The sequence below is a fragment of the Giraffa tippelskirchi genome, chromosome 6 (genome assembly GCF_054371585.1).
Source record: "Giraffa tippelskirchi isolate mGirTip1 chromosome 6, T2T-mGirTip1v1.2.pri, whole genome shotgun sequence".
NCBI classification, from domain to species: Eukaryota; Metazoa; Chordata; class Mammalia; order Artiodactyla; family Giraffidae; genus Giraffa; species Giraffa tippelskirchi.
This window is the reverse complement of record NC_137280.1, coordinates 99,126,723-99,140,292: the sequence shown is the minus strand read 5'-3', so window position 1 is coordinate 99,140,292 and position 13,570 is coordinate 99,126,723. Positions and strand designations below refer to the sequence as shown.

General features: G+C 36.9%; 1 protein-coding gene across 13 annotated transcripts in view; it reads right to left on the bottom strand.

Moving 5' to 3' along the window:
* The window catches only part of RAPGEF6 (Rap guanine nucleotide exchange factor 6), a 213,019-nt gene that overhangs the window by 73,953 nt on the left and 125,496 nt on the right, over positions 1-13,570 (bottom strand). For all 13 annotated transcript variants that reach the window (XM_081500219.1, XM_081500221.1, XM_081500223.1 and 10 more), the window contains 4 exons: positions 11,693-11,829; positions 7,485-7,643; positions 6,468-6,620; positions 2,249-2,413 (listed from right to left, as the gene is read on the bottom strand). In XM_081500219.1, the coding sequence (XP_081356345.1) occupies positions 2,249-2,413; positions 6,468-6,620; positions 7,485-7,643; positions 11,693-11,829 (614 nt within the window). The remainder of the gene's footprint in view (positions 1-2,248; positions 2,414-6,467; positions 6,621-7,484; positions 7,644-11,692; positions 11,830-13,570) is intronic.

Sequence of the window (13,570 nt, the reverse complement as noted above, 5' to 3'; positions counted from 1 at the left end):
GACTGAACCCAGGTCTCCTGCACTGCAGACAGATTCTTTACCAACTTTTTTTTATAGCTGAATAATATTTCATTATATAGTATGCAGTATTTTGCTTATCCATTCATCAGCTGAGGGACATTTGGGTTGTTTCCACTTTTTGGCCATCATCAATAGTGTTACTATGCACACTTGTTTACAAACTTTTGTTTGCACACCTATTAACCTGTTCTGGCTATATACTTTAGGAGTAGAACTACTGGATTACACAATAACTCTATGTTTAACTTTTTGAAGAACTGCTGAGCTGTTTTCCATAGCAGCTATACCATTTTACATTACTACAAGCAATGTATGGGAATTTCACTTCCTCCACATCAACATCCTCCAAATCCTTGGTATTTCCTTTTTTAAGTCATCTTAGTAGGTATGAAGCAGAATATTACTGTGATTTTGATTTGCATTCCCCAGGACTAATGACACTGAATACCTATTGCATGTGATTGCTGGCCACTTATATCTCTTCTTGGGAGAAATACCTATTTGAGTCCTTTGTCTATTTTTAAATTGTATTGTCTTTTTGTTGTTGAGTTTTAAAGAGTTTTTTTATACATTCTGAATACTAGACCCTTGTCAGACATATGATTTGCAAATATATTCTCCTATTCCATGCACTGTTCTGTTTTTCCTGATAGTTCCTTTAATGTGAAAATGTTTTAATTTTGATGAAATTATATATATCCATTTTTCAAGTTTGTGCTTTGCACTAAAAAAACTATCGCTTAATCCAAAGTTGTTTTTTTTTTCTCTTTCTTTTCTTTGAAGAATATTATAGTTTTAGCTCTTACATTAAGTCTCTGATCCATTTTGAGTTAACACTGAATATTGTATAAGGTAAAGATCAAATTTCATCCTTTTACACATGAATATTGAGCTGTCCCTAAGTTATATTTTTGTTCATTCTCTTGCATGCCTTTATTTCCTCAGCAACCTAAGTAACTATATATAATTTCAAAAGCAAGGGAAAGGCAAGCCTGTAGTTTTGGACACTTAACTGTATCTAATTTATTTCCTTTAAAATATAACTCAGAGCTTCCCAGGTGGTGCTAGTGGTAAAGAACTTGCCTGACAATGCAGGATACAAAAGAGATTAGGGTTTGATCCCTGGGTTGGGAAGATTCCCTGGAGGAGGGCATGGCAACCCATTCCAGTATTCTTGCCTAGAGAATCTCATGGACAGATGAGCCTGGCAGGCTATTATCCATAGGGTTGCCCAGAGTTGGACAAGACTAAAGCGATTTAGCACAAACTAGAACTCAGAAAGAAATGCCAGGCAATTATGGCTCTACTTTTATTTTTCTTAAAATAACTAACTTCCTATTACTGAGGTAGCTTATCAGTAGTTATACACCATAAGCTGAAGGATTATTAGTTTTTTCATGAAAAGTATAAACACTCCAAAAAAAGTTAAGATAATCTACTTAAACATTAAATGAAAAAAAAAACAAAAACCCTCAATGCCACATCTAAATGCGTTACAGCAGTGATAAACTCAAAAAGATAAACTTTTAAAATGATTATAAAGTCTTTAACTCAGAAAAATCAATGTTTTTCTATTTAGATTGCTTCTAAGCCCTCTTGAAAAAATGTACTTGGTGAGTATTCTTTCTAAACTTTTAAATGTTTTACTGATCTCCTCTGAAACAACCAAGTATTTTGATAAAGTACAAGACTGCTGCTGTTGCTGCTAAGTCGCTTCAGTTGTGCCCAACTCTGTGCGACCCCATAGACTGCAGCTGACCACGCTCCGCCGTCCCCGGGATTCTCCAGGCAAGAACACTGGAGTGGGTTGCCATTTCCTTCTCCAATGCATGAAAGTGAAAAGTGAAAGTGAAGTCACTCAGCCGTGTCCGACTCTTCGAGACTCCATGGACTGCAGCCTACCAGGCTCCTCCATCCATGGGATTTTCCAGGCAAGAGTACCAGAGTGGGTTGCCATTGCCTTCTGCAAAAGTGCAAGACTACTATCCTGCATTTTCTGAATTTATAACTACACCACAGCCTGATTTCAGTTTCTGCCTTTTAGAAGGCAAAATAATCCACTTTTTACAAGCTATTTTGTCATAAAAGTAACCAGATATGTCTACTGATTCATTAATTTTTTAGGTGAATTGAATCTCATCAAAATAAGCATTTAATTTGTCAACTGCAAAAGGTTTTGGGGGAATATAAAGGTTAAAATCACTTTCATGTCCTTTATAAAACCAACCTTATCCCTTAAGCTGTCAATTTTAAACCATTCCAACAGTTTGGTCCCGACATCCAAAGGACTTGCAAGAAATGTTCTGTAAGTTAATAGGAAATCTTCTATGTAAGTTGGGTCCACAATGGAATGCTCTTCTATTAAATGCATGATGAGACGCTCAGGCGTTCCCTAAAAATCAAAACAAAGGAAGAATTAGAAAATAAAAAAGTAGCTCAGGAACCGAATAACTCCTATTGATTAGTTCCCTTTGTAGCTCCTCGATTATAAAGTCCTCAAAATTAAGTTTCATCTTTAAAACTCTCAGCACTGGAAGTAGGTAGTGTCTCTAGGTTGTAGTCCATCACCAGTCAGAAGTTTAGAGAGAAATAAGGCAGAGGAATAAACATGCACAACAGCATTACCTTGGCTGTAGCTGTTTTATCTGTACTTCATTATAGCAATGGGGGGATAATACAATGACTATCTTGAGTAAAGAAAGGAAGAGGGGCTTCCCTGGTGGTCCAGTGATTAAGAATCCGCCTTGCAAAGCAAGGGAAACTGGTTCAATCCCTGGTCCAGGAAGATCCCACATGCCATGTTGCAACTAAGCCTGTGCACCACAACTACTAGCCGTGCTCTAGAGCCCGAGAGCCTTAACTACTGAACCCATGAACCCATGCACAGCAACTGCTGAAACCTGTGCACCTACAGCCTGTGTTCCACAACAAGAGAAGTCACCACAATAAGAAGCCTGCACATAACAATGAAGAGTAGTCCCCTACTGCCACAACTAGAGAAAGTCCCCGTGCATCAACAAAGATCCACCACAGGCAAAAAATAAAATAAATAAATAAGAGAAGAAAGAGGTGAGAGTTAAAGAAAATAAATAAATAAATACAGCTTTCTTCCGAATTTAATCATCCTTAAATTCCCTTCTGTTCCAGGTTATGAGAACAACACAGTTCAAGATAGCTTGTTTTACTACTGTCACTTCTTGGAACAGAGGTTTCCTCTTCTGTGGTTTCTCCATTCCCGTTTGCCAGAGGAACCAGAAGTTCTATAGACACTTTTTACATGCACTCAGAGTTTAACTGCTTGCCTGTTTCTCAATTTATAAAAAGGAATGAAAGTAAAATTTATCTACTGCTCTTCCTTGAATTCCTGAATCACGGTTAAAATTATTACCCTAGCAGCATCTTAAAAAACGGGTACACAGAACAACTACAGAAATAAACCAGGTATTAAGCCAAATACAAAAACCAATTGTTGCCTATAATGTCAGATTTCAGTTTGGTGCATTCATCCTAACTATTTCATTGGCCAGAATTACTGCGTGACAAATATACATTAATACTAACAATGTTCTTGTTTAAAATTTTATTACAAGATTAAAAAAGGGTACCCACTGCTAATCAGGTATGTAAATCATCTCTCTAGAAGGAAGTTAGAGGAAAGGCTCTTCAAGTTACCTATTTAAGGGACAAGACAATCACAGGTCATTCCCATTCTTCTCCCACCCTCAAAAATATTCTAAGAATTCCAAATTGGGTCTGTCATTCAGGCAAATCACAACTTGACGTCACTTAAATCTGGTTCTCAGATCATACATAGCTACGTCAGGGGTGAAAATGATTGACATGTTAAAGAAAACCCAATATTCTGATTAGGTAAATCACTGAGGAGGGATATCTGTGGAGACTGGGTTGTATTTTAAAAAGCAGTATTTAATGACAAGTCCCATCATCATGCAGAGGCACTGACCAAACTGCTCACTAGCATCCAACAAGGTGGGGTGCTGGGAGACAGGGTATGCCGAGTGGGCAGGTGAAGGAGATGGCTAGCTGGTAGAGGTTGGTTACTATGAGCAAGCAGGTAAATATACAGAGCATAACAAGAACCACTGTTAGGTAAGGTTATTGACAATGAGGGAAAGGAAAAGGCTACAAAACTAACTCTGTGGTACAGTACTAGAACTGGGAGTCCTGGTATAAGCTCATGACTGAGACAGACAGATATAAAAAGGTACAGATGTGCATGAATTTACAGTAAATAAATACATATTCTTACCTCTCTGAGGAAAGGCTCTAGAAGCAATGACACCACAGTAGCAGTGAACAGAGTGAGTGCCCTGATTTTGGTTTTTAAATGCTATTATCTACTAGGAGGATTCAGGGCTCTCTGGAGCAATGTCTGATTTCAAAGCAGGGGCAGGAAAAGTAAAAGATGAGCCTGGGAACATCTTGTTTTGCCAGATAACAAGGAAGTTCTCAAAAATGATGGGAACATGTCAGAAGAATACAGGAATCAACAACCTTAAGAGGGTTCCATCGGCTAAATCTGGGACAATCAGACAATCAGAACAACGCTGATAGTAAAGAAATACATGAGACCAATATAATCAAAGAGGAGAGAATGCCCACCATTTCAGGCAGGAGTAGTCAATCTAAGTGAAGACTGGTGGATACAGGTCTGCAAGACACACTGACACTATCCCAGAACATCAATGCTTCCAATGCTTATCAATTACAATGGGTAAAATGGTGATTTCACAGTAAAAAAAAAAAACTTGACAGACACCAACAGGACTAGGTGTTTAAGATAAACTTCACTAGTGGTGGCATAGGTAGAATTGTGTGCTCCCTGATAAGATGTACTGAGAAGAGCAGAACATTATTTCTGTGCAGTTCCAGACAGGAAAGCATAACTTTAGTCTGGGCATGAGGAAACATGGGACAGATCTAGTCTGGGGGTCATACTGCATACTATATGGTCTATATTCATCAAAACTGCTGAGAATGTGAAAAGGGAATAACTATTCCTGGAGTAGACTTAAGTGACGTGACAACTAAATGCAACTGTGTGCCTGGATGAGATTGAGCCAAAAATGAAAAAAAGCCATTTTGGGGAGAGTTGGTGAAAATCTAAATGGGGTCTGTGGGCTGAATGGCTTTACTTTATCAACGTTCATTTCCTAACTTGAAGGGTTCCATGGTGTCTAAGTAGGAGACTGTTCTTAAGTACACAATGAAATATTTTGGAGTAATGAGGCATCACATTTGCAGATTCCTCTCAAAAGGTTGAAAAAAACTGATGAAAATGGAGAAAATGCAGGGAAATGTTAACAGTGGGGGAATCTGAGGATATTCTCTATACTGTTCTTGCAACTTTTCTGTAAGTTTGAAATTATTAAAAAAAAAAAAAGCCTCAACATGAGCCTTCATAAAAAGACAGCTGTTAACAATCCACACATGTAGTCAAATTTTTTCCCACACAGAATGCTTACACTTATCAGCTTAGGAAAAGAAAAGGAGTGTTTAGATAGTCTGACTCTTAAGGAATATCTGATCTGACCAACCAGTCTCTCTTATTGTTAAATAAACTGCTGCACTTATAATAAAAAATAACACATTTAGTTATTTTGCAACCAAAACTAGCTTGAAAAGAAAAAAAAGGTCAAGCATTGATTTCCTCTCATCCAAATATAATTGCTCTATTTTATATCTGTGTGTGCTCAGTCATGTCCAACTCTTGGTGATCCATGGACTGTAGCCACCAGGCTCCTCTGTCCATAGGATTTTCAAGGCAAGAATACTGGAGTGGGTTGCCATTTCCTTCTCGAGAGTCAGATGCCATTAAGACAGGCAGACGGGAGAGTGGAAGGCAAGGGGGCGAGGATCAGAGGGGAGAGGGAATCAGAGAAGGGAAAACAACATGGGTATTAATACTTAGACTCTACAGTATGCTAAGGCTTTTGATTTGCCATATTTTAGCCCTAATAAAGACCTGCCATAGCATCCCCATTTTCAGATAAGAAAACTGAGGTTCAGAGAGGCTAATGTCTATTTCAATGACACAGAGATCCCATAAGCATTCTCCATCTTCATCTAGGATTCTTTGTACATTGATGGTTGGTCCTTTCAATTTCTGTTTTGTTTCTAAATATTGCTATCTTTGATGAAATTAACTCCCATTAATGATGGATCATAAATTTGAGAAGGAAAATTTTGACTGGTATATTGTAAGTAATATCCTTCCATACTGATATTGCATGGCAGGGTCATCCTTACCCAATAAAATACTGTTAAAAACCAACAAAGAAAAAGTCAAAAGGACACATTTATATACACTGGATCTCAAAGTCAGTGAATTATCTTGCACTACTTAATAAGCACTTCAAAGTCTTTTAAACAAGATGAAGGTTTTATTCTATCAATAAAAAGAATAATAAGTAAAACACACCCACCTTAATTGCAATGTGTCCTTTCCTGGTTCCACTTCGATCCAGTTCACGATGCTCATGTACCATAACAATTTCTCCCTTTTCCTCAACTTTATGGGTATTTTTTTCAACATGATTTAAAATTCTCCAATAATCCTGCTGGGCTATGCAGACAAACTGTCCAAGAACAACATGGGGACAATTAATAAACCTATAATACATAAATATATCACTATGCACCAAGGCAGAGCACAAAGGTAAGAACTCAAGTGACATCAGTTCTTTTTTATTTAGCCCCTTTACTCCTTAACAAAAATCAAGGTAAAATAAATAAATCATGCACAAAGAGACCAAAGAAGTTAAATCCATGTTAATTCTGCTCTAAAAGGAGAAGTAAGCATATACTTCTTTCAAAACTGACACTATGCAAAGAAAACATGAAGCAGGAGTAAGTTAGAAACAAACAACTCAGAAGTTCCTATTTCTTCCTCTATTGAAAAAAAAACAAAAAAACAAAAAGGAGACTGAGCTGGCTAATATCACATAGATATTGAACAAATAAACATTTACTGGGTATACTCTTTAAAATATGTATAGTTTAATTCCACAAATATATGCATCAGATATAAAATCTACTTTCCTTTATTAACTGCCAGTTTTTCAAACTTCTAATTCTCAAATCAAGCTATTTTATTTTAAGGAAGGAAAAAGGCTCAGCCATTTAAAATCAAGAAACAAGAGAACAACAACAACAAAAAAAACCAAAACCAGAAACAAAAGAACATACACTGCTATATTTAAAATGGATAACCAACAAGGACAGCACAGAGAACTTGGCTCAATGTTATTTGGCAGCTAGGGTGGGAGTGCAGTTTGAGGGAGAGTAGATACAACGTTTATGTATGACTGAAACTATCCTTCACTGTCTACCTGAAACTATCCTAACATAAATAATCCCCTCTACTCTAATATAAAATAAACAATTAGAAAAAAAAAAAAAAAAAGAAAGAATCAAGAGAACATGACCAGAGATGAGCTTACCTGACAGTCATCTACTTTAGTCCTAACAACTCCATGCATGTACTGTTTATCCAGAGTGGGTGTGATTCCAAAACTATTTCCCATTAAGAGATTGTCAACTTTTCCATCTGGATGACTGATTTCCACAGTGCCATTTAAGATAACATACCATGAATCAAGCTATAGAGAAGACAACAGGTTTTAAGAATCTTTGAGAAAAGATGATTATATTTAACTTTGAAAATTAATCAATTAGTACATAGAACTCGTATAATTTATAAAAGATCTCATTATATTACTGAATATTCTGTCAGATCAGAGTATATTACTAAATAACACCCTGTTTCTGTTAAGCAAACAACTACAGTTTGCTTTACTCTTTCTTCTTTTAGTCACCAAATGAAATCAGGGACCCTCATAACTGGCAAAAATACCCTAAGACAAAATAACATTATGGCTAAGACCACAGCTGAGTCACTTAGTCATGTCCAACTCTTTTGAGACTCCATGGACTGCAGCAGGCCAGGCTTCCCTGTCCATCACCAACTCCAGAGCTTGCTCAAACTCATGTCCATTGAGTCAGTGAAGCCATCCAACCTCCTCATCCTCTTGTCATCCCCTTCTCCTTCTGCCTTCAATCTTTCCCAGCATCAGGGTCTTTTCCAATGAGTCAGCTCTTCACATCAGGTGGCCAAAATATTGGAGTTTCAGCTTCAGCATCAGTCCTTCCAATGAATATTCAGGACTGATTTCCATTAGGACTGACTGGTTGGATCTCCTTGCAGTCCAAGAGACTCTTAAGAGTCTTCTCCAACGACACTGTTCAAAAGCATCAATTCTTGGTGCTCAGCCTTCTTTATAGTCCAACTCTCATATCCATACATGACTAATGAAAAAACCATGGCTTTGACAGATGGATCTTTGTTGGCAAAGTAATGTCTCTGTCTTTTAATATGCTGTCTAGATTGGTCATAGCTTTTCTTCCAAGTAGCAAGTATCTTTTAATTTCATGGCTGCAGTCACCATCTGCAGTGATTTTGAAAATCACCAACAAAATAAAGTCTGTCACTGTTGCCATTGTTTCTCCATCTATTTGCTATGGAGTGATGGACCGGATGCCATGATCTTAGTTTTCTAAATGTTTAGCTTCAAGCCAGCTTTTTCACTCTCCTCTTTCACTTTCATCAAGGGACACTTTAGTTCCTCTTCACTTTCTGCTATTAGGGATGTGTCATCTGCGTATCTGAGGTTAATGATACCTCTCCCAGAAATCTTGATTCCAGCTTGTGCTTCATCCAGCCCAGCATTTCACAAGATGTACTCTGCATATAAGTTAAATAAGCAGGATGACAATATGCAGCCTTGACATACTCCTTCCCAATTTGAAACCAGTAGGTTGTTCCATGTCCAATTTTAACTGTTGCTTCTTGACCTGCATACAAGTTTCTCTGGAGGTAGGTAAGATGGTCTGGTATTCCCATTTCTTGAAGAATTTTCCTCAGTTTGTTGTGATCTACATAGTCAAAGGCTTTAGCATAATCAATAAAGTAGAAGTAGATGTTTTTCTGGAACTCTCTTGCTTTTTTGATGATCCAACAGATGTTGGTCATTTGATCTCTGGTTCCTCTGCCTTTTCTAAATCCAGCTTGAACATCTGAAAGTTCATGCTTCACAAACTGTTGAAGCCTGGCTTGGAGAATTTTGAGCATTACTTTGGTAGCGTGTAAGATGAATGCTATCATGCGGTAGTTTGAACATTCTTTGGCATTGCCCTTTTTTGGGATTGGAATGAAAACTGACCTTTTCCAGTCCTGTGGCCACTGCTGAGTTTTCTATATTTGCTGCCATATTGAGTGCAGCACTTTCATAGCATTTTTTAGGATTTGAAATAGCTCAACTGGAATTCCATCACCTCCACCAGCTGTGTTCATGGTGATGCTTCCTAAAGCCCATTTGACTTCACATTCCAGGATGCCTGGCTCTAGGTGAGTATCACACCATCGTGGTTATCTGGGACATGAAAATCTTATTTTGTATAGTTCTTCTGTGTATTCTTCCCACCACTTCTTAATATTTTCTGCTTCTGCTATGCCGATGCCATTTCTGTCCTTTATTGTGCCCATCTTTGCCAGAAATGTTCCCTTGGTATCTCTAATTTTCTTGACGAGATCTCTAGTCTTTCCCATTCTATTGTTTTCCTCTATTTCTTTGCAGTGATCACCGAGGAAGGCTTTCTTATTTCTCCCTGCTATTCTATGGAACTCTGCATTCAAATGGGTGTATAGTTCCTTTTCTCCTTTGCCTTTAGCTCTCTTGACGTACTCCTCTGGAAGTAAAACGACAAACTCTTAGAATTTGAATCCAGAATCTGCCACTGACCAGCTGAATGAGTTTGGGAAAGGTGCTTCAGTTTCTCTACTGCTATAATGGGTGTAACAATATCACCTATCATAGAACTTTTGTGTCAATTAAAAATGAGCTTATTACAAATCAAGTAATAAATAGCACTAAATTCCAGACTGGAATAGTGTCTGGCACATAGCAAACATTCAAAAGAAAAAAAAAAAGGTAGCTAGTGATTAAGAAAAACTATTAAAAGCCTGAATTTTAAGGTACACCTAAAAATATATCAAAAATTTCTAATGTTAAGCAAATACTGCTCTCAATTTATACCAAAGTATTTAATGCTCTAAAGAGACCTATTGTAACGCCTACTGCATATCCATGAAAGACTTCTTGTTCTAATTTAATATCCCTTTTATTAGTCTAAACTTTCAACAATTTTAATGTGATTTAAGGAAAATCTGGATTATCAGTTCTTAAGGAGAATCAGTGGCAACAAGAAATACTTTTTCAAAACTGTGAGGTTTTGTTATTTCAAATATAAAATATAATTATTGTGAAATTTTACAATTATACAAATTAACTGAGGACAGGGGCCGGGTTGGGTTTTTCTACCACTATCCTCACAGTGTTTAGAATAGTACCTGGCAAAAAGCAGGCACACAACAGAGTTCTGCTGACAGACCTGTAAAAAATTTAAAGATAAAATCTGTGGAAAGTTATTTAAAATGCTACTGTTTGTATAGTTGTCATTAAAAGTTTAGCATTTTCCTCCCATGTTTATCTTATCTCACACTGTTGAACTATTTAGATTATTCTATGCTTTTAAAAAATTTAATACTATATTCATTTGTTCAAACTTTTTTTTTTAGTATATCCCATGTGTTAAATGTTTTCTAGGATATGGGGAGAAAGCATGTAAATGAAGCTAGAGGTAAGGCCCCACCTTCAAAGATTTCTATCAAATCAAAAATTTCTATTACAATCATTTGAAAACCTATATGATATTATAACCTGTGGCCATATACTCATTTAGTTAATCACTGCTTATTTGGGGTATATATTTTGGTTATTTTCAATTTTTAATATTATACATATGTCACAATGAATACCTTTTGCCATAACTCTGAGTTTTATATTGTGTCTGGAAGAGAGACATTCAGAAGGGTAATAACAGATTAGAGACTGTTAAAAAAGCCAATGTTAAAAATTGCTAAATGATTTTCCAGAATACTGCTTATATTCCTATTAACAGTATATATGACAATGTTCATTGACTGATATCTCACTATCAATTTTTATCAGTTCAATAAGAAAACCAGTGAAGTGCTACCTAATAGCGGTAACACATTTCAATTCTTCTGAATCCTCCCCTCCACCCATCCACAAGTTGCTATCCAAGCATTTTTCAAAACAAAACTGCCACATAAATGCCTCAACTGACAGCAGTTCACCAGGAGGCACAGGTATGAATACACTTCCTTTGTTTAAAAAGAAAATGGGTAATATAAAAAGGGGATAAGGAGATTAAATACTTGATACAACAATTTTAATAGTATTATAAATATATTTATAAAATAAAATAATAATTAAGAATATTTTCAATTCTTACAACTTATTTTGGGTTTAAGTTAAAAAACAAATTAGGTCCAATGAATTACTGAACATCTATTTTGTGTAAAGTCCATGGCCAGGAAATTAAAATTAAGACAAAATCAAAGAAAATGAAACTTTTCTCTTCAGAAATTGTAACTACCCCAAAATCAGCATTCATTTAAAAAATTGTATAACTTTTAGTCAAGACTTATACAAGTTTATGAAAATTAAATATTCTAAAAATCTGCTGCCACAACCAAGTAATGTGTAACAGTTATTTGCTAACCCACCTCTTGCCCATCTTCAAGAATAATAGCTCCAGCCTGCTCTACCACTTCAAAAATCATCACTGAGCAGAGTTCTCTCCTTACAGACATAGTCATATTTGCAAAAGCAGGAAGCTGGTGCATAAACTCCAGCAACTGTTCTGTTAAAAAACAGAAATTCTAGTTTAGTGCTCATCAAGGACTACAGTTTAAAGATACAATAAAATCTAGAATCCAATACCCAATTTCCTAATCAACTTAGGAATTCATGATGCTTAACTAAAGAAGCCAAGATGTAAGATGACTGTTGCTTAAAAAAATCTGGTTAATGGATACATTCAGACTCACACAAAAATACAGGCATAATGGAAGACACCAGAATTCACAACCTCCAGAGAAAACCTGGAAACTACAGGTTCAGATGAGGCTGGAGAGTTTAGCTAATTTTCCTTGCAGGAGATGCTATTTCATGGTGGTTAGGTTTAGTGATGCCCTTTGCCTGATGGCTCAGATGGTAAAGCGTCTGCCTACAATGCGGGAGACTCGGGTTCAATCCCTGGGTTGGGAAGATCCCCTGGAGAAGGAAATGGCAACCCACTCCAGTATTCTTGCCTGGAAAATCCCATGGAAGGAGGAGCCTGGTAAACTACAATCCATGGGGTCACAAAGAGTCGGACACGACTGAGCAACTTCACTTCACTTCACTTTTGATCTAATAAATTACTGAAAAGAGCTGTTTCTTATGGGCTAGAGTTTTAAGTAGTTATTAATAAATGTCAGTAATTAAATTAAGGGTAACAAATGTGAATACTACTTTAAGATTTGTCAAAGCAAATACAAGGTAACTGTCTAATTTAACCAAGAAATGTCTGAGTGCCTGAGTCCCTTCCCTTGTATAGATATGTGAGCAATAAAGACAAATATAAAGAAAAAAAAAAATACACTTAAGAAGTCAGCTAAAGTGGAAATAGAGGAAAATGATAAGGAGTTATCAACCCATAGATAACAGTAAGTTAATTATATTTCATTTTTTAAATAAACCTTGTAAAAAGTACATAGTGTACAATTCTTTATCACTGAAAATGCACTTAGAGTTTCTGTCCAGATAGCATTCACCACATGAGTCTCAACTGTAGGTTGCATAACTATACTATATGTTATTAGCATGATAAGGAATGTTTAAACATATTGATCTTCACTCCCATAGACTATAACAATTACTAGCAGTATCTTCTGTTTTGAATCACAGCAATATAACTTTTAAAAGAGAAATCTAGGATAAAATCTTAAATGAATCATAATATATAACGATACTAAGTAATCTTACATTAGCATCTTTGAAAGTGAAAGTAAAGTCACCTAGTGGTGTCCGACTCTTTGCGACCCCATGGACTGTAGCCTACCAGGCTCCTCCGCCCACGGGATTTTCCAGGCAAGAATACTGGAGTGGGTTGCCATTTCCTTCTCCAGGAGATCTTCCCAACCCAGGGACTGAACCTGGGTCTCTGGCAATGTAGGCAGACGCTTTACCGTCTGAGCCACCAGGGAAGCATTAGCATCTTTAGTATTATTCAATCTCTAAAGGAGAAGGCAATGGCACCCCACTCCAGTACTCTTGCCTGGAAAATCCCATGGACGGAGGAGCCGGGTAGGCTACAGTCCATGAGGTCGCTAAGAGTCAGACACGACTGAGCAACTTCACTTTCACTTTTCCCTTTCATGCACTGGAGAAGGGAATGGCAACCCACTCCAGTATTCTTGCCTGGAGAATCCCAGGGACGGCGGAGCCTGGTGGGCTGCCATCTATGGAGTTGCACAGAGTCGGACATGACTGAAGCAACTTAGCAGTAGCTGCAAAGTAAAGTACTAGAAATTGAAGAAAAATTCATAAAATTTGAATCA